The 21,863-nt window shown below is 38.4% G+C and overlaps 1 protein-coding gene across 7 annotated transcripts; it reads left to right on the top strand.

Moving 5' to 3' along the window:
• Nucleotides 1–74: 74 nt before the first annotated feature.
• On the top strand, nucleotides 75–21,518 carry LOC122015980 (protein TRIGALACTOSYLDIACYLGLYCEROL 2, chloroplastic-like). 7 transcript variants are annotated; one of them, XM_042573096.1, is made up of 8 exons: nucleotides 75–700; nucleotides 779–942; nucleotides 1,019–1,145; nucleotides 18,188–18,719; nucleotides 20,022–20,351; nucleotides 20,676–20,854; nucleotides 21,003–21,117; nucleotides 21,195–21,518. In XM_042573096.1, exons 4-8 carry the CDS (start codon nucleotides 18,249–18,251, stop codon nucleotides 21,285–21,287), a joined length of 1,188 nt encoding a protein of 395 aa, XP_042429030.1. In that variant the 5' UTR covers nucleotides 75–700; nucleotides 779–942; nucleotides 1,019–1,145; nucleotides 18,188–18,248; the 3' UTR covers nucleotides 21,288–21,518. The 7 variants fall into 7 exon arrangements, with proteins under 7 accessions (XP_042429030.1, XP_042429032.1, XP_042429031.1 ...); XM_042573098.1 differs by lacking the exon at nucleotides 779–942 and having other exon boundaries at nucleotides 75–501; XM_042573097.1 differs by having other exon boundaries at nucleotides 75–501; nucleotides 779–1,145.
• Nucleotides 21,519–21,863: the final 345 nt, after the last annotated feature.

Here is a 21,863-nt window from a genome sequence, read left to right as displayed (position 1 = left end):
AAAAGAAAATAAAAAAACAAGAATGAACGCATAGAGTTATTTATTTATTGCTTGTTTTGGCTTCAAGTTGCTTCTTTGTACCTCTCCTTTTTTATGGTAGAGCAAGCAACGCAAACGAACGCCAGAGCATCGCTGACGTCGTTGCTGGAGGAGACTTCTCCTCCTCCAATCAGGACCCCAACCGACGCCTCGGTGGCGGGGACGAAACAGCGCCAGCAGAGACCTGAGCCCCAAATTCTCTTGCGGTAGGGTTTTTCGCCACCGGAGACGATATTGGTTCCAACTTCCAAGAGAGCTCGATCCGATGACCTTCAATCCCATCGCGCCCGTTTCGCAAGATTTCTGGCTTCGTTCTCTCCTTCCTCCCTCTATCTAACCATTATCTCGAGCCGCCAAACCCACCCGATCTCCCTCCCTCGGACGTGGTTGAATTCCCTTCGAGATTCATTGGAAGCTCTTCCTATGCGACCACGGGTAGCAACTCCAGCACAGGATCCTGAGGTTTGATAATTCCATGTCTATCTTTGTCTTCGTCATCGCTGTCGATGCTGTCCATTTCCCCGAAGATTCAAGTTTTTTCTTCGCCAAAGATCGGTTTTTTGGGCAACTTGTAGTAAATCGTTCCATATACTCCAATAAACTTTACTTCATCCTTCGTCTCCCGAGCTTCAGTTTGTTGTGTGCTTGGACGATCTTTAAGGTCGTTTAAAAAAAAAAAAAACTTCTTTCTGTTTCCTTCATGATATTTCGACGGAGCTAAATTTTATTTTTCTTTTAGGCAAACTCTTTAATGGAACAACGATTTTGATGGATTCTTCCATGAATTCCCTAAACAAAAGCATGAGGGAAGTGCGATGTCTTTGTGTGCATGTACCTGTCTCATGATCCAACACTGAACAAGCTACTTTCTTGAGCTTACCCTTATATTACTGATAAATTCAAGTAGGGCGGAGACAAGATTTAAATTAAGATAGTCCACTGTTTTCTAACTCCGGATTGTCTTCTTTTGTTCTTGGAGGAAATCAACTTAAGCGGCTTCTGGTTGGATCTGCTTCCAGTGGATCCTAAATTGGCTCCAACTGTTGAAGGTGGAAACCAAGGAGGCTGATGGATCTATCTTGATTGTTTAATCATATTGCTTCCAGGTGAATTCTACTCTCGAACATTTAATGCTATCCATGGAACAAAATTGATAGAAAATTGAATATTTGTATCCGAAGAATAAAATCGATAGGGAATAGATTCAGAATTTCTAAGTTTTTTCATGGAATGTGATCTTACTTGTGAACGACGGATGATGAGTTGACTTTATTGTCAACTTAATCATCAATTGAATGATAACGAAGATGATGATATGGCTCCGTGAGTTTGGACTAAAGTAAATAATAAGAAACATATTAGAATGATGGTTAGAGGGTTTTCGGTACAATTACTCCAAAGAAGAAAAATAATATTAGGGTTTAGATGACGGAATGTGTATGTACTTGGATGACGGAAAGGACTATCTTTTATAGAGAAACAATAGACATTTTCCTTCCGTTCTGATCTTTATGTTATCATTATTTAATTCTTTAAATAATCCAAAACTTATTCATACCGTTGTCTTTTTTCCAAAATAATCCGAAATTTACGTGTTGATTATCCTTTTCATGAAATAATCCGAGAACTATGTGATAATTATTTTTTTTCCATAAATGGTCTTGCATTCTGAGTTGAGTCGCCAAGGAGATGGGAAACCAAAGAGTCGGGGCGCTAAGGAGTCGAGGTACGCCCAAAAAGTCGAGGGTTTGCCCAAGAAGTCTGGGTGCGTCTAAGAAATTGGGGGTTGACTCAGTTTTTCTTTTGTTAGAACAACCATCTCAACATGGTAACCAACTTCTTTTATTCACGTGACGCCTATTAATTACCCTCCAGATCTTAAATCTCCCTTTCAAGTCTAGTCGAAGGAGATGAGAATACAACTGATTGGACCATTGTGTGGTGAGAATAATTCTAGCTGTCTCGACTGCTTAAGCTACATGGGGGATCCATTGCGTATTTCTGAAGAGATTACGCATTAAATGTCAGCATGTCTCGATCATTATGTCTTAAAATGCAGTCACTTCTTTAAAACACGTCGCATGCATCATCTACCTTAATTCACAAGCCTAAAATACACTAGCATGTCTTTGAGGTTGCATCACATTAATGTGATGTGACCAACGACATAGAAGATTAAGTGTCTTTTACTAGGTAATGATTATTTGAATTTCATTTGTTCCATGTGTTTTATCCCATGGTGGCAAATTTATCTCGCTCTTGTAAAAGCAGAGATCCAACCGTCCCTATTGAGTGAGTCGGACTATATTAGGTGATGCAGGAGCATCTAGTAGCATGATCAATTTATGTCCTAAAAATCCACTATGTTCTCTTTCAAACTATGACGGGAAGAAAATGAGGCTACCAAGCTCCCTTTTGCTCAGTTGTCTCTCAGACATCTACAGTTCAATTTCCAGGTATGACATATTTGCAGAGATTTTTCCTTCAAATGAGACTTGTACTAAGGGATACTGGGCTTCTGGGTCGCCTGTCGCAAGTGCTTTACGATTTATCTTGGTGGCCGGTGGGAAATTTCTGTGGGATTGAGCCGATCACTCCAAGCTCGACGTTACCTAGCATGGTTTAAACGTTGCACCCGTCGCACCCGGAGTTCCTTATTAAGTCAGCCGGTACCAAAGACTTAAATCCATGAATGATTGTTGTGGTTGTGATCGTGGTTGTGAAAGACAGGTTATGGTTGAGAAAGTCTCGGTCTGTGATCGTAGCATCCAATATGAGATACTTGAAGATCTACAGAGACAACTCACGAAGTTATTCTAGCGTCTACTAGCATAAGATTTTGAAGATCATGAGGTATGTGGTTGTGACAGACAGATTCCGACTGGGGAAGTGTCATACTATGATCGTATTGTCTGAAATCTTAAAGATCATAAATTATTTTATTTTAATTTGAATAAAAAATTTGTTAAGAAAGATGTGGATGATAAGATAACAATTGTCGGTGATCTAATTTACGAGGAAGACACCGTTGACGAAAAAGTTGAAGAGAAAGAACCTTCGTCTTTGAGTTTTGTTCAAGACAAGGAGAAAGAAATTGAAATCATGGCGGTTGAGATGACAATCTCCTTCACAGATTTGCACACTAAAACCAATCTTGGAAAAAAAAAAACCCCTTCCTCTACAAGGAAAAGATGACAACTCAAAGAATAGAAAGCATTTGTACCCCCCCTTCGAATCCCTTTGGCCAGCGCCGATGGCTCCTCCACTATTGGCTTCGGAGCCCAACATCCAACAAGTTTAATAGTTCCTCAAGAATTCCCTGACACAATGGGGACCATCATTGTTGCTCTTGTTGGATTCGGAGCGCAGCGGAAGATATATACTGAATCATGGATCTTTTCGTGGTACATATAGTTTTATACAAAATAACATAAAAACATACCTCGAGTCATCGATAGGCGTAAATGATATCACAGACAGATAAGAGCCCTACATGTGACTCCTCTAGCGGTATTCACTCGCACTAGATCACGAACTTGATATGATTTGTTAGGTCCTAGCCTATTAGATCGACAAAATCTTGGAAGCACTACTGATCTCTTCCGATGGAAGAAAGCGAAGAAGAAGTTGACGAGGGAGAAATGGAGAGAATGAATTTGTCACTTGAATATTTATGAGGATGATTACTTATAGCCTCCAAGGAATATGAAGAGTTAAAGTCTCAATTAATTCATCATTTATGATCTTCATTAATTAGGAAGATGAAGAGTTATAACTTCCATAAATTCTTCATTTATGAGCTTCTTTTCAAATTCTCCATTAATCATCATTATGATGACTCTTCGAATTCTCCATCAATCATCATGATTATGACTATTCAAATTTTTTCTTCTTTGTATCAAATAAATCCATATTTGATCTTGATCTCAACTAACTTTCGATATTTCAGAATTAATTAATAATCCAATTAATTTTTATTCTGAAATAATCATTTGATTAATTTTAATATTTATTAAAACAATCAATTATTAATAATGTTCATGTCTACGTGCTATGCGTGTGATCCTCTAGGTTTTATACACGAAGGTAGTGTAAATTAATACACAGACAAAGGTAACCGTCTAGCAATAATTTTTAGCCACCCAACGTGATAAAATTAATATCAGTTATAAACTATAAACCACCATGAACCGATTATTGTGGAATTCAATCTCTTCATCTAAGTCTATATCCCAATTAATTCGGTACATTATTAATTATTTTACTTGATTTCCAATATATAATAGTCTCCTCTTGAATGATAAATCATTCCTCCCATAGCCATAGATTTCAAGTTACTAATATCTTTATCAAGCGGTCAGGATGTTAACTCCTAATCCAAGAGAGCGATAAATCCTCTATTGGCTCAACACTATTCTCTCTACGCTTTTCCATACACCAACTACTGTATTAATCATAATCTGATTAAAGACTGCTTTTAACGACTTCAAAGCACATAATTCCATGCATAGAATAAATGAAGTGTTAGGACCAAAAGTAGCTAGAGGGGGGGGGGGGGGGGGGAATAGCTTGTCGCGTTCGCTCGGTGCGCTTCGTTGCTTGGCGTTGCTTGTTTCTTCTTGGATGTGCAGCGGAAAATACAGAAACAAAACACAAAACGCTAACACTAGGATTTTACTTGGTATCCACCTCACAAGAGGTGACTAATCCAAGGATCCACACCAACGCACACACCCTCCACTATGAATAACACTCCTTTATGGTAACTACCAAAGGCGGAGAAGCCCTACAACACTCTCAATACAAGAAGAAGAAAGGGAAATACAAGTTAAGCAAAAGCTTACAAGATGTGCAGTAAAAACCCTAACCCTAACTTCTTCCTCTTGCAATAGATCCGCCTCTTGACTTGGAAAGCCTCAAAGAACCTTCAAGAACTAGCGATCACGTGCTTGTAGAGAGCTGTGGAGGAGCTGGAATGAATCTGAGAAGAGCTCGTGAAGAGATACCGAAGACCACGCTCGCCTGCGGCTTTAAACACGACGCAACGGTCGGATCCCGATCGATTCGAATGTTCCGAATCGATCGGGAGGCTGGATCGATCCACGGATCGATTCGAGCGCTCCTGCGAGAAGCGCTGGATCGATCCACGGATCGATCCGGCGCTTATCGCGCGACGATCGTCCGATCGATCGGTGATCGATCGGGACCTCGATCGATCCACGGATCGATCCGAAGCTTCATTGACAAGAATGCGGATCGATCCATCGATCGATCCACGCACTGGATCCACGGATCGATCCAAGCCATTTTGCCCAAAACCAAGTCCCAAACCTCTAACCAACATCCGGTCAACCTTGACTGTTGGTACATCATGCCTCGCATCGGTCACTCCCTTGACCGCCAGACTCCCACCAAGTGTCCGGTCAATCCCTTTGACCCACTTGGACTTTTACTCGTCGTGCAAGTATCCGGTCACTCCATTGACCTACTTGGACTTCCACCAGATGTCTGGTCAACCTTGACCCATCTGGACTTCCTTCCTTGCCAAGTATCCAGTCAATCCTTTGACCTACTTGGACTTCCCAACACCAGATGTCCGATCATCCTTGATCCATCTGGATTTCCTTCCTTGCCTGGCTTCACTCACCAGGACTTTCACCTAGCTTCACTCACTAGGGTTTTCCATCTGCCTAGCTTCACTCACTAGGACTTTCACCTGGCTTCACTCACCAGGATTTCCTTCTGCCTAGCTTCACTCACTAGGACTTTCACCTGGCTTCACTCACCAGGATTTCCTTCTGCCTAGCTTCACTCACTAGGACTTTCCTTCTGCCTGACATTCCAGTTAGGACTTCCCAGTCAAGTATCCAATCAACCTTGACCTACTTGACTCTTCTTCAATCAATATCTTATTGTCAAACATCTAAACCCTAACCAAGACTCAGCTTGGTTAACCAGGTCACCCTTGACCTGAGGGATATTGCACCAACAATCTCCCCCTTTTTGATGTTTGACAATACCACAAAAACACTTACAATCCCACATGTAAGTTAGGCTAATCCTATAGCCTCCTTCTTCATGCCACTAGGTAATGAACCCATAAATTAAGCTTTCCATTCTCCCCCTAAGAGGGCAAACTCCCTCTAGGTAATGAAAACCTAACTTACTTCCTTTCATTCTCCCCCTATTGGCACACATCAACCCCCAAAAAAAACATCAACCCGTCTTTGGACACACATCAACCTATGCTCCAATTTTGGGCACACTTCAACAACTCCATTTGTTGAAGACTCTCCCCCTGAAGAGTTGCTCATCGTGATCACAATTTCACTCATTGTGATCAACTCAATATTGAAGGTCCCATACCCTTCATTATCCTTAACTTCTCCCTCAATGTTGACAAATACCCAACCTTGAGCATTTTCAACCACTTGAGTTGCCACTTGAAATGATGAGGATATCCACTCCCATTTATCCCCATTTCAAGTTTAAATGCTCAACCTTGAGCAAGTTCACAACAGAAGGTTAACCACCTTCCAAGGTTCATGAAAAATAATTTTCATGTCTTTAAAGAGTCCCTCCCCCTAAAGACATGGTGGTAACTTCTGTCATTGCACCAACAATGACTTGGAATCCCTAAACCATTAGGAAACCCAGATTTAGAAGTTTTGAGGTTCAAATGTTCAAAATTTGAAACAAACCTCAACCTAAACTTCAATGAAGTCTTCCTTAACCATTCCATCCTTGTTTTCAACACGAAAACACCCTTTTTATGTATACAAATGTATTTTAAGGGTTTGGAATGGTTACCTAGACTAAAATAGGTTCAAAGTGCTGAAATCAAGCTTTCCCAGCCAAATCAGCAACTTGAATCGATTGGAGTTGGGTTCAATCGATTGAACCTTTCCGAATCGATCCACCGATCGATTCAGACTACTGATCGATCGGCTGATCGATCCAGTGACATTGCCCGAGATGGCTTCCGAATCGATCCATGGATCGATTCAGCACTCAATCGATCCATGGATCGATCGAGACTCGATAGTTGCTGAAATTCTATTTCAGTCAACTGAAACCCTAGAAAATTCTACAAAATCCAAAAATTATGAAATTTCGTGTAGACATTGTTTAGGGCATATATTATCAAGGAAAATAGTTTTCTATGAAAATACATCATATTTTCAAAGTTGACACAAACTTGAAAACTTGCAAAACTTTAGTGTTTTCTTCAAGTTTGTGTCTAACTATTCAATGGTGATTACTATCAAAAGATAGCCTTCACCAAGGTTTTCCAAAACATTTTAAAACATTTTCAAAACCAATATCCCATCATGTTCCTTGGGCATAATGCACATGACTTGTACATTAGCTTTCCCAATGATGGGAAAACACATAACTATGTGTTTTGATGAACCTAAAACTCAAAAGAATGCACTAAATCAACATTTTGAGTTTTGTTCATCTTCCTAACATCTCACTTGTATCTAATGTGCACTAAAACACATACAAGTCATCTTATAGTCCTTGTGAGATGTAAGATTTTGGTTTTGCCCTATTCTAGGGATCATGCATATCTATCTAGGCATTTCAAAGATATTAGACATCCACCTAGGATGTCACTTGTTAATAAGTGTTGTTAAATGCCATTTATCCTTAATTACAAGAAATTAAACTAATGCATGATAATGTTATGGCATACATCAAAAGGAAATAATTTTCAAAAGAAAATATCCTATAACTACATGATGTATGAATGTCATGACATGGTATTTTTATATTTTTCATAATAAGTCATGAATGCAAAAGTAGACATGATGTCATGGCATATGATGGGCAAACAATCATGGTAAGATTTAGCATAAATAAAATATACCTAGATTAACTATCTAAGTATCCTTAAAACCTTAGCTAAACTTACAACTTAAACCTAGATTGCCCTTAAGTGCGTCAAGAAAACGTCAAAACCTAAATTGGCATTTCTAATTCCCTTGATTAATTTATGCCAATTGAAATTAAGCATATTCCTCAAATGTTGGCATATTTCATTTTTCCACAAGAGTAGCACTTTAAAGTTAAGGCCCGGATTGCCTTAAATTTCCTAAGAACATACCAAAATCCCAACTTGGTAGCTCTTATGAATTTCCCAATATGTGCCTTTTAAGATTAAAATCAAATTTTCACCACTAGGCACATTTTACTCTTTCAAGGAGTAAATAATAGTTCCATTTCATTTTCAAAGGTTAACAAAAACCTTGAAAATGCTCCTTGAGTGTCAATTTCCTCAAAGTTGGGTTAACTACCCTTCTAATTGGAGTTGACACTCTCTAACCCATTTATGGGGTAGAGAAGATGCTCCTAGGAACCCAACACCTATTGGTGCTCCTTGGATGCTCTAGGTACTCACTAGGGATAACTTCCCTAGATACCTTCCTAGTGACCTTGTTGGGCTTCTTAGAAGCCTTGGTCACATTTTCTAGGTCAACCCTAGGGATAGCCTCCCTTGTGACCTTGTTAGTGACTTTCTTAGACTTCTTAGAAGTCTTAGTCACTTTGGTTGCAAAAATACTCTTAGGGATGACTTCCCTAGTATTCTTGACTTGACCACTAAACCTAGGGTTTGTTCCATAACTATATGGAACCCTATGATAACTAGGCACATCCTTCTTAGCCTTTGGTTTGTATCCCAAACCTCTATGGCTATTTGATGGCTTTGACTTTCCTAGCCCTAGGTTTTGCTCATTTTGCCCTTTTAGGATATTTTCCATCCTTTTTAAGGCATTTTCCATTTTATCAAGTCTTGAGATCAAGACTTGATTTTCTATCATTAAATCCTTAGAATTTGGTTTTTCAGTAAGTCCATGAGCATTTTGGTTTCTAGGCTTGTATCTAAAATCCTTAGAGTTATTGCCTAGACTATTACCTACATTCCTAACCCTAGGAGTGATAGTCTTAGCATGTAGGGCCACATGCTTTTCCTTAAAGCCCTCATGCTTTCTATTCTTATGGTAAATTGCATTAAAATGATAAAAGTTAGACCTATCATGCTTTTTACCATAATGTAAAGGAGTATGCTCAATAAATGTTACCTTCTTCTTTACCTTGGAGGCTCCCCCTTGACTAGTGCCTCCTTGAGCCTTGACCCTCTTCTTCCCCTTGGGGCATTGACTACGATAATGCCCCTTTTGATTGCAAGAGAAGCATATAATATGCTCCTTGCTCTTCTTTGTGTTGGGGATGACCTCCTTGGGCTTCACCTTGCCCTTTTGTGCCACTTGGCCCTTCTTCTTGGCTAATTTAGGGCACTTGCTCTTGTAGTGCCCATGTTCCCTACATTCAAAGCATATAATATGATTTTTATTATTAATTGAAATATTTATACCTTTGCTTGTAGGGGTGGCATCTTTTTCTTTGGATCCGGAGGTAGAAGCTTCCTCTTGATCGGACCTTGATTCTCCTCCATTTGATTTTTCTTGACTTGTGGAGGTAGAAGCTTCTTCCTCCTCTTCTTCTCTTGACCCGGATGTAGAAGCTTCTCCTTCTTCTTGATCCGGTGTCACCAAGGATTGCTCCCCTTCAATCCTAGAGGTGGAGGCTTCATCATCTTGAATATGAAACAAGGAGTATGCTCTCTCCTTGTTCCCTTCGTTGCATTCCCTTGAGGATGAAGCTTCTTGGATTTCCTCTTCTTCGGAGGTTGAGCATCTCTCAACCTCGGAATCCTCCTCTTGGTCTTGCTCCAAAGAGTCACCCTCTCTGGATTCTTCTTGATCTCGTACAGTGGAGGGGATCTCTTCATGAAGCTTGTCCAATTTGCTCCAAAGCTCCTTGGCATCTTCGAATTCTCCAACTTGAGCCAAGATGTGGCTAGGCAATAAGTTGACTAAAAGCTTGGTCACTTTGTCATTTGCCTCGCCCCTTTGAATTTGCTCCGAGCTCCATCTGCTTTTCTTTAGAAGCTTGCCCTTGGAGTTCGTTGGAGCTTTGAAGCCTTCCATTAGAGCAAACCATTGCTCTATCTCCATCATAAGAAAGTTTTCGATTCTTGATCTCCAAGAATCAAAACTTGTGGAAGTGTATGGTGGAGCCACCCTTGTGTCAAATCCAAGTCCATCTTGGAATTGCATCTTGAAGTTGAGCTTGATGAAGTCTTGAACTTGAAGAATTTGCTCCAACTTCTTCACCCTCTAGCTTTTCTTGATATGCTTGACCCTTCCGGCGATGATTCCGGTGAAGAGCGGCCTCGCTCTGATACCACTTGTTAGGACCAAAAGTAGCTAGAGGGGTTCGCTCGGTGCGCTTCGTTGCTTGGCGTTGCTTGTTTCTTCTTGGATGTGCAGCGGAAAATACAGAAACAAAACACAAAACGCTAACACTAGGATTTTACTTGGTATCCACCTCACAAGAGGTGACTAATCCAAGGATCCACACCAACGCACACACCCTCCACTATGAATAACACTCCTTTATGGTAACTACTAAAGGCGGAGAAGCCCTACAACACTCTCAATACAAGAAGAAGAAAGGGAAATACAAGTTAAGCAAAAGCTTACAAGATGTGCAGTAAAAACCCTAACCCTAACTTCTTCCTCTTGCAATAGATCCGCCTCTTGACTTGGAAAGCCTCAAAGAACCTTCAAGAACTGGCGATCACGTGCTTGTAGAGAGCTGTGGAGGAGCTGGAATGAATCTGAGAAGAGCTCGTGAAGAGATACCGAAGACCACGCTCGCCTGCGGCTTTAAACACGACGCAACGGTCGGATCCCGATCGATTCGAATGTTCCGAATCGATCGGGGAGGCTTTGGATCGATCCACGGATCGATTCAGAGCGCCTCTGTGCTCAGGAAACGCGCCTGGATCGATCCACGGATCGATCCAGCGCTTATCACGCGAAGCAGCATCGTCCCGATCGATCGGCTGATCGATCGGGACCTCTGGATCGATCCACGGATCGATCCAGAAGCTTTCTGTTCGCTGGGAAGAATCTGGATCGATCCACTGATCGATCCACAGACTGGATCGATCCACGGATCGATCCAGCACTTGGTTTTTGCCCAAAACCAAGTCCCAAACCTCCCTAACCAACATCCGGTCAACCTTGACCTGTTGGTACATCATGCCTCGCACCTAGAGGGAGTTTGCCCTCTTAGGGGGAGAATGGAAAGCTTAATTTATGGGTTCATTACCTAGTGGCATGAAGAAGGAGGCTATAGGATTAGCCTAACTTACATGTGGGATTGTAAGTGTTTTTGTGGTATTGTCAAACATCAAAAAGGGGGAGATTGTTGGTGCAATATCCCTCAGGTCAAGGGTGACCTGGTTAACCAAGCTGAGTCTTGGTTAATGTTTAGATGTTTGACAATAAGATATTGATTGAAGAAGAGTCAAGTAGGTCAAGGTTGACTGGATACTTGACTGGGAAGTCCTAACTGGAATGTCAGGCAGAAGGAAAGTCCTAGTGAGTGAAGCTAGGCAGAAGGAAATCCTGGTGAGTGAAGCCAGGTGAAAGTCCTAGTGAGTGAAGCTAGGCAGAAGGAAATCCTGGTGAGTGAAGCCAGGTGAAAGTCCTAGTGAGTGAAGCTAGGCAGAAGGAAATCCTGGTGAGTGAAGCCAGGTGAAAGTCCTAGTGAGTGAAGCTAGGCAGATGGAAAACCCTAGTGAGTGAAGCTAGGTGAAAGTCCTGGTGAGTGAAGCCAGGCAAGGAAGGAAATCCAGATGGATCAAGGATGATCGGACATCTGGTGTTGGGAAGTCCAAGTAGGTCAAAGGATTGATGGATACTTGGCGAGGAAGGAAGTCCGGATGGGTCGAGGTTGACCGGACATCTGGTGGAAGTCAAGTAGGTCAATGGAGTGACCGGATACTTGCACGACGAGTAAAAGTCCAAGTGGGTCAAAGGATTGACCGGACACTTGGTGGGGAGTCCTGGCAGGGAGTGACCAGATGCGAGGCATGATGTACCAACAGTCGAGGTTGACCGGATGTTGGTTAGGGAGGTTTGGGACTTGGTTTGGGCAAAACCAAGTCGGATCGATCCGTGGATCGATCGATCGTGATCGATCGGTGGATCGATCCGATTCTTCCGGTGACGAAGCGGATCGATCCGTGGATCGATCGAGCTCCCGATCGATCGGCCGATCGATCGGGACGATGTTGCCGGCGTGATAGCGCGGGATCGATCCGTGGATCGATCCAGCGCTTCTCGAGCGGAGCGCTCGAATCGATCCGTGGATCGATCCAGCCTCCCGATCGATTCGGAACATTCGAATCGATCGGGATCCGACCGTTGCGTCGTGTTTAAAGCCGCGAGCGTGGTCTTCGGTATCTCTTCACGAGCTCTTCTCGGATTCATTCCGCTCCTCCACAGCTCTCTACAAGCACGTGATCGCCAGTTCTTGAAGGTTCTTGGAGGCTTTCCAAGTCAAGAGGCGGATCTATTGCAAGAGGAAGAAGTTAGGGTTAGGGTTTTCTGCACATCTTGTAAGCTTTTGCTTAACTTGTATTTCCCTTTCTTCTTCTTGTATTGAGAGTGTTGTAGGGCTTCTCCGCCTTTGGTAGTTACCATAAAGGAGTGTTATTCATAGTGGAGGGTGTGTGCGTTGGTGTGGATCCTTGGATTAGTCACCTCTTGTGAGGTGGATACCAAGTAAAATCCTAGTGTTAGCGTTTTGTGTTTTGTTTCTGTATTTTCCGCTGCACATCCAAGAAGAAACAAGCAACGCCAAGCAACGAAGCGCACCGAGCGAACGCGACAAGCTATTCACCCCCCCCTCCCTCTAGCTACTTTTGGTCCTAACATGAAGGTCTTAAGTTAAAAAATCAGTTACACTCGTTCATAAGAGGAATGACCAATGATACTTAATATGTGGTCTCCTCTTAAGCGAATCGTGTCCAGTGTACCTCTAAACTCAAGGCACTCCCAAGTACAACTTGGATATCCATCTCTTTGTTGGACCCTTGGCGACCGACTAGAGGGAGGGTGAATAGCTTGCACAATAAAATGAAAAGACCTTCCTTGACTTATAACTTTATCAAAATAAACACTTGCATAAAAAATATTAAAAGACTTTAAAAAGAAGAGGCTCAGAAAAAGTTACTTGGTTACAACCGGGGAGGTTGTTAATCCAAGGAAAATGAAAAATTCAGTAAAAATCTCCTTTGGGCAGAGAAGCCTCTTACAACAATTAAATCTCACAACTAGAAAGCTAAACTTAAAAGGAATCGATTACAAGTGTTGTACTGAATTATTGGGACTAGGGTTGTATTTATAGCTTTGGTCGGAGCGTCTGGAAGGGTTCTAGGCTCTTGGGAGGAGATAAAATTTTATCCCCATCATATCAAAATGTGTCACGTCGTGTTCTGGATAAATTCCTGCTCCAAGCGTCGGAAGGGTTCCGGGCGCCTGGAGTCCGAGCGCCCTAGACAGGTCCATGTGGCCCGGATAGCTCGAGGCGCCCCGGATTGAAAAATCTGCCTTTGTTGATTTTTTTTCGTCCTATTCTTTCGCTCTGGTTCCACTCGCTTGGGTGATCTTGGCCATCCGGAATATGACTCACTCGATCCCAACTTCCGGCCTTCTCGAGCAAACTTCAGCTCTTGCTTCTCGTCCCTCGAAGACGTCGTGCGCCTCCTTCTCATCCGCCAACGTACTCTTCTGCAGCACCTCGTGCCTCGGACGCACCAATCCCGTTGACTCTCTCTCGTGTCGTCCTTCTCGCTAGCTGCGTTTTTCACTTGACTTCATGTGTTCCTAAGTTCCTGTACACTTAGACAGAGGGGTTAGAAATCAACATAACCTAACATGACTTAGTTAATCACATCAAAACTACCTTGAAGTACTAACAATCTCCTTTTTTTTGATGTGAGAAACCCAAGTTAAGTTAGGGTAAACAACCATAAAGAAATAAGAAGATAATAAATTTGTAACTTAATCATTTATAAAAAATTAAATTACCCTCCCCCTATATTTAATCTTCCCTTCTTCTCCTTTGATCGCATTAAATAGAGTGCTTTAAAATGATTTTAGAAAATCTAAATTTAAAGTCTAAGGGAATCAAAAATTTATGAAATGCTTAGTTTCAAAAACTCTTAAGTAAAATTGAAAGTTTAAGTGAAATTGAAAGAAATTTGTATTTTGAAAAAGTTTTTCTAACGAAATATTTTAAAATAAAAATTGTTTAGGTAAGATTTCACAAGAAAAAATTTTGTTAAAGTAACTCTAACAAATCTGATTTTTATTAATTAAATTTTTAATGATCAGAAATTTTGAGTTTTATAACTATTAAATGCTTAACAGTTAATCAATTAAATATTTATTTCAATAATTAGCTTCTAGGTTACGGCGAGACACTAGATCTTCTTAGATATTGGAACAACAACCACATTATAGACAAAGCTTTTTAAAGAAATTGGATATTTAATTTACTCTCTAAAAGTCCTAAGTAAAAAAAAAAACAATCAACTTAAGAATGTTTTTGACATCCAATATAGGTTACTTCCTACTGGATTAATTATAAAGTTTCGAGGAATTTACTTTCTAGATAATTTTCTAATTTGACCTTTATGATTTTTGAGATACCAGTTAAGTCCTGAATAATTTCTAAAATTAGAAGGAATAAACTTTGAGCATATATGACTTTTTAAATTTTAAATTTTTTATTTTCTAATTTTACTTTATCAAAATCTTCTAATCAACCAGAACCACTTAAGGTTGATTTTAAATCTTTATTTTCTTTCTCTAATTTCCAGTAATTTTTTGATAATAGTTTTATAAATTCAAATATTTTATCCGGAGGTAGATATCGTACTTGACTTACTTTGTCGATTTCGTAATCTGAAACTTCTCATGAAGTATTGCTTTCTTCCGATGTCGCACGCCCTTCATCGATGCTTTTGATGCTCATTTCGGGCGAGCTTGCTTCGTCTTCTTCTTCTTGGTGACTTGCTACTTGCATAAGTCCGGCGAGGGCTTCTATCTCCGATTCGGATGACGCGTCATCCCACGTCGCCTTTAGATTATACTTGGATCGGACTGGTTTCTTATTCTTTTCCTTGCCCTTGTCCTTACTTTTCAACTTTGGGTAATTATTTTAACATGCCCTTCTTCATTGCAGTGGTAGCATGTTACTTTTCTTTTTTTTTTGTATACTGCATTTGATTAAATTTATTAGATTTAAATAATTTTTTAAATTTTCTTATCATGAGCGTCGGTAATGTTGTGCTTTGACTCCTTCAGATCTGCACATCTTATTCCATGGACTTTAAATGTTGAAAATAATAATTCTTCTAAAGTAATTAATTCTAGATTCTTAGATATATAAAAATCCCACCATGAGAGCTTTTCGATTTATCTTAATAGACAGTGGAAAAATTTTATGGGACTAGATCGATCATCTAAGATTAGTCAATAAGACTAATTAAATTTATTTTATTTTATTATTAAATAGACCATTTTCATTCTTGTATTTTATTCATAGGAATAAGTCATGTAAAAATTTCACAAGTAGTAGATAATGATTCACTTCGCCAGGTCTGGCTGGTTCAGCCAACATGCTAACCCGCTCGTCCACCAGTAAAGTAGGTATTCTTTGGAAAATTAAATATAGAATTTTTATTCCTCAATTATTTTGTTTTCTTATTGATAGTGACTCTCTAACTTTTCATTGAAAAAAAGATTGATCCGTTATCTTAGCGGTCTTCCTAGTGTCGGTCCCATAGATATGGAGAGAGATTTATACAGGTACATAGGTCATAGACGCATGACCTCTAACTTTTCATTGAAGATAAAGAATACATTAGTTATTCACGAAGAGTAAAAAGGATAGATAGTAGGATAGGAATTGCTAAGCTTGGTTCGTGCAATGAAATAAATTAATTCAAACTCATCAAGGTACTTGCATCACTCAAAAATAATAATTTTAACCAAATTGACTATCTGAATGATTGATTTAGTCTTATAATTTTTTTTTATCAATTATTAGAATAAAATAAGAAGTGCATGTAGTGATCAGTTCAGAATTTCAATATCTTTTGATTACATTCTTCGAAAAAATTTCTACAAATATATCATAGTTGGGTTCGAATCGTGGGTGCGAGGCTATGATATCATGGTAGGACATCTAAGTTGTCCTAGGTACTCACGGTTCGAATTCTAATTACGACGTATTTGTAAGAATTTTTCCTCCAAATGTATGACGTAATCAAAGACGGCTGGAATTTTGATCTGATCGCCGCGTGCACTTTCTAATTTATCCTGATGACCAATAAAAAATTTCTATAGGACCAATTAATCACCTAAAAATAATCAATAAAACTAATTAAAATTATTATTTATTTTTTTACATCACTCAAAAATCCCTGTATGTTCCAAATGATTCAAAATGGAGATTTTAAAACTTTTTTTGTTTTTCCATTCTTTTTTTTCTCTAATTGTACATTTCCATCATTGTGGTAGCAGGAATAGATGATTCTTAAGTTAAGTATAATTTAATTCCACTCATCTCCAAGATTTATATATAATATAGTCCAGGGACTATATACTATGATAGGATATTTACATGGCCGTTTCAAGATTCTTGATGTCCTAGATAAAAAAATTAAAAAACAAAATTTTTTAATATATTTTTAATTTTCTTTAACATTTTTCATTTAGATTTGGGATCGAAAATAATAATTTAAACAAATATTTTTAAAATTAGTTATTAAAAAGAATTAAATATTATTTTAAAAAAATTAATTTTTGATATAAAATTTAGCTTTCTCATGGTATTTTGATAATAATTTTATTTTTTATTAATAAAAATACTAAATTATTTAATCTTTTTAGTTAGAATGTCAAATACACATTATTAATTTTAATTTTAAAAAATTTATTTTTGCTAATGCATTTTACTTTATATTTTATGATAAAAAATCTCTAATTCATATTATTATCGAGAAATAAAAAGAAAGAACGAGGAAGGAATATTATCGGCAAAGGAAGAGAAGGACGAGTATCATCGGTGAGAAAGGAGAAACATGTAAAATCACTGATGAAAAAAGAAAAAGGCACAATGCAATGATGAAAAAACTATTAGGATTTTTAAGAAATATTGAATAGAAAAGAATTCATTAGGTTTTATAAGAATAGTATGACTAATTACAAAATAAAATAGGAATCGGAGTAATAATAAAAAAAAAGAAAGAAATATGTCAATTTAAAAATGAAGTATATTTAAAGCAGAATAAAATCTCATATAAAATTATGATAGACAATTAATGAGGATAAAATTATGATAGACAATTAATGAGTAAATAAAGATACAGGTATAAATAGGAAGTGGAATCGATAATGAATTAATTGACAAAATGTCATTAATGAATTAGCAAGACATTTATAATTAATTAATATTAATGATGCTAATTTAATTTTTTCAATATATTTAATTAATTAATCAATGGGTCCCAATAAAATTGGGGGCCCTAGGCATAGGCTTTAATGACTTATGCCTTAAGCCGGACCTAGATATTTAAATTCTAATTATGATGTATTTATAGATTTTTTTTAAATAAAGGATATAGTTAAAAGATATTGTGCTTTTGGTCGTCGGATGAACTTCTCGATTTATCTTGATGATCGATAAAAAATTTCTATAGAACCAAATGGATGATTCAAAAATCCTAAATAAAGTTAATTAAAATTATGGTTTTATTTTATTTTATTTTTTTATAAATATAATATAATCCAATGTGTCAAATTTTCATCTGTTCCCAAAATTATTTGGATACATAATACTTTCATTAGACACCTTTATGGAGCTATATACAATTTAAGTCCTATCAATTTAGATACTTGTTTATTTGATAACTAATTTTAATTTATCAACACCAAGTTTCTCTTTTTTTATAAAACAATTCTGATTACGCTATTGAATTTCCCTCTCATTCACTTTTTTTTTTGCGCTCCTCATCAAATATATGGCTTGATAGGTGATATAATTTTGATAAAATAAAAACTTATTTTGTTTTCAAATCCGGCCGACTCAAAATGTTCATGAGCCGAAAAAATGAACCGGACCGATCTCGTTCCACACGTTCCATTGGTTTGTTCGATCTTAATTACTCTCTCCTCTACTTGAGTGTCTCCTCTCATTATTATGTTCATTTTGCCAGCTTTCTAGGGTTGAAGACCAATCCGCCCCATACAACCGGCGCACTAGTCCTCCGAGTCCGGATGATGTCCTCAGTCAATTTGCCGCTGTCGCCGTCGACCCTCTCTTTGGTTGTCAATTCCCCAAGATTCTCCCGCCCCTCCAAGAAAATTCTTCGGATCACGGCCTCTTCAGCCGGCTCCGACGAGAGCCGAACGACGGGGAGGAGCACGCTGGCGTCCGTTTTGGAGGTCCCCAAGACGCTGTGGAGGAGGACGCTGCAACCTCTTGGAGACTACGGATTTGGGCGGCGAGGAGTGTGGGAGGGAGGCGTTGGGTTGTTCATGGTCTCCGGGACAGCTCTCTTCGCCCTCGCCATAGTCTGGCTGCGTGGTATCCAGATGCGTTCGCGGTTCAGGAAATATCAGGTGGTGTTCGAGTTCTCCCAGGCAGCTGGGATCTGTGTGGGCACCCCTGTTAGGATCCGGGGGGTGACTGTGGGCAGCGTGGTGCGGGTTGGTTCCAGCTTGAAGAGCATCGATGCCGTAGTTGAGGTATGTACACTGATCATTTTTCAAAAAAGTTTTTTTCCCTGTTAAAGTTCACGAGGAAATAGACATTTAGAATAGTTTGTTTAAAAAGCTTGTTCTTATATGCCGGATTTCATATTCTGTGAGAAAGAAGTAATTTAAAATATTCGGATTCAACATCTAGTGTTTATTTTTATTCTAATTACAAAAATCAGTAACAGGGAATTATATTTGCAAATAATCAGATCCATTCTATCACATGCTATCGGACAAGTATTTGTCTTTGAATTAATGGAAGAACATTCTTTTGATTCAAGATGTGATACTCTTGATGAAAAAGAGAGGGATGGTCCTCAAAGAGTGACATGTTTGATAGCAATATATCATCTGCCACTTTTTGTTTCTACACTTATTAGTGTTGGTTAGTTGGTGATTGATTTTTGAACATCTGTGTGCTAACCTGATATACCATCATTGTAGACAATCAAGGCAGTTAAATTTATTTACTTGTTTTAGAATTTTACCATGATAATCCTTCCAATAAGCTAAATCCACTCTGACACCTCTTGATACTGTGTGCTGGAGAAATATTATCTAATGGGAACTCTATGACAAGGAGATAGGTCATCTGTCAAGATAGGGAACATGAAAACTCGTGTTGGAAATTGGAATGAAGCCTTGATTATGATAAAAGAGACGGTTTTGTCAAAATTATTATTCCACGAGAGTGATGATAACTAGAATGATATTTCTACCTCTAAAAGCAAACCACAGAGATTGACTAATGTGTTTATCTTTCATTCATCAAATTCAGAGACAAATATTTAATTGAATAAATATAATGCAGCTTAGAAGAATCATTTGAAATTTGACACACAATTTGTCCCAATCCTTAAAAATGAAAACGATGATAATAGAAGAGCTTCCAAGTTGACCAAAAAGAGTGACAATTTGAGCTACTGGTTTAGATTTTGTTCAGTGTGTTGCTGTGCAATCCTTTATACAGTTGTGGCGCTTACTTGCTAGCCACTCATAACCTGGTTGCCTTTTCCATTAGCCATTTTTCTGCCTTGGTTAATAAATATTATGTTGCTTTGTTGGCTATTTGACTAGAATCTTAGTTCTCTGCACTTCCAGTGATTTCTTCATTGTGTTCAAATTGGTTAGTGATGAAGTCGCTTTCACATGTAATATGCTGTCCTGGACTAATATTGATGTGCTGTGTTCGTTGAGAGTTGGAAAATTATTATGTACATCTGTTCTTTGCTTAGTTTATTCCAATTAAATGACTAGCAACTGTAACTACTTTAACCTTCACCTTGGCAGGTTGAAGATGATAAAATATTTGTACCTCGAAATTCATTAGTTGAGGTGAATCAATCTGGCCTTCTTATGGAGACATTGATTGATATTACACCACGAGATCCACTTCCTGAGCCTTCTGTAGGTCCTCTTGATACTGATTGTGTCAAAGAAGCTCTAATTGTGTGTGACAGACAAAAGATAAAAGGACAACAAGGAGTAAGCTTGGATTCCTTGATTGGAGTGTTTACACGTCTTGGAAGAGAAATGGAGGAAATTGGAGTCTCAAGAAGTTATAGATTGGCTGAAAAGGTGGCATCTGTTGTTGAAGAAGCACAACCCCTCCTTGCCAAGGTGAAAGTAATTTTTTACTACTAACGTGTGTTATTGGACATTATAACCTCTAGTCTTGGATACTTATAATTTTTTAGGATCAATTGTGCTAGATTTTAATTTTCTAGTTTATAAAATTTTGATGTATACTAATACTATATCTAGCGAAGGCAGTATAATCTTGGCAATATTAAGATCGCCATGTTAAATTGCTTTATTGCTGCAAATCATCGTAGTTGAATGACTTCATATAATTCACTCTTTTTTGTCTAGAGTTTCATTCTAAGCATACAGTTGATTTGTTGTGCCTATTCCTGCATTACTTTGGGTCTTTCTGATTGCTAGCCATTTTCAAGTACGTGCATTCTGAATCTGAAGTATGAAGAATTTGTTGTAGTAATGCAACAGATTGAAGTATTGGCTGAAGACATTCAACCTTTGCTTGCTGAGGTGCGCGATAGTACTCTGCTGAAGGATGTGGAAAGCTTAACCAAGAGCCTAGCCATGGCAACCGAGGATTTGAGGTAAACTCTACTTGATCACCACTACACAGCTTTTCCATTTTTTTTAAGTTGTATAGTTATACATCCATATCACGAGTACGATTATCATTATGTTAATGTAAAGTGATGCATCGAGTTCCATACGCTACTTGCATTATGCATTTTGTAGGCTCAATCTTCCGTCATCTTGTAGGAAGGTTCAGTCTGCCATCCTAACTCCTGAGAATGCTGATTTAATTAAACAATCTATTTTCACCCTCATCTTCACCTTGAAGAATATCGAGGTTAGGCATCCTTCTCTTCCCTGATTCTTTCTTCGTAACAAAAAAAAAATACATCTAAGTACTTCATCTGTCTCCAGAGTATCAGTTCAGACATATCCAGCTTCACCGGCGATGAGGCTACAAGGAGGAATTTGAAGTTGTTAATCAAGTCTCTCAGCAGACTTCTGTGACCGTTGCTGAAACCAAATTTGTGCCACTTCTTTGCTAAAAAAAATCTGCTCGCGACGGTGAAACCAGTGAACGGGTATATTTCCACAAAGATAATGACTCACGAGTCACATCGTGTTTAAAATTAGTCGTGTATAAAAATGCAATTAGAATAAGAAAATGAAGGTACTCGAACTATTTCAATAATTAGTTACTTAATTTTTTAAAATAAAATTGGTGATTTTTTCATATCATGCAATAAGAGTTAAAAAATGCTTCAGGGGCGCATCTGAAATTATCCTAGATGCCAAAGAACTCTTTTTTACTGTCATTTTCATGCCCATTTGAATTAGTTTCTACTTGGATGATCCACCTTCTTGTTCTCGATGAAAATCCTCTTGACTTGGCATGGGAATTAATTTCGCCTACACTTTGTAATATCGTTTAAGAATTAGTATAATTTTTAAGATTGGTATTCAACAAAATTGTAATTAAAATTTGGTTAGTGTCGAAGTAAAAATAATTATATATAAATTCTCAATAGTGTTAAAATGGCCATAATAGTCACTTTAACATATATGAAATAAGGTATAATTAAA

This window comes from Zingiber officinale, chromosome 8B (genome assembly GCF_018446385.1).
Source record: "Zingiber officinale cultivar Zhangliang chromosome 8B, Zo_v1.1, whole genome shotgun sequence".
NCBI lineage: Eukaryota > Viridiplantae > Streptophyta > Magnoliopsida > Zingiberales > Zingiberaceae > Zingiber > Zingiber officinale.
The sequence above is the reverse complement of the archived record's forward strand: the minus strand, read 5'-3'. Positions and strand labels throughout refer to the sequence as shown.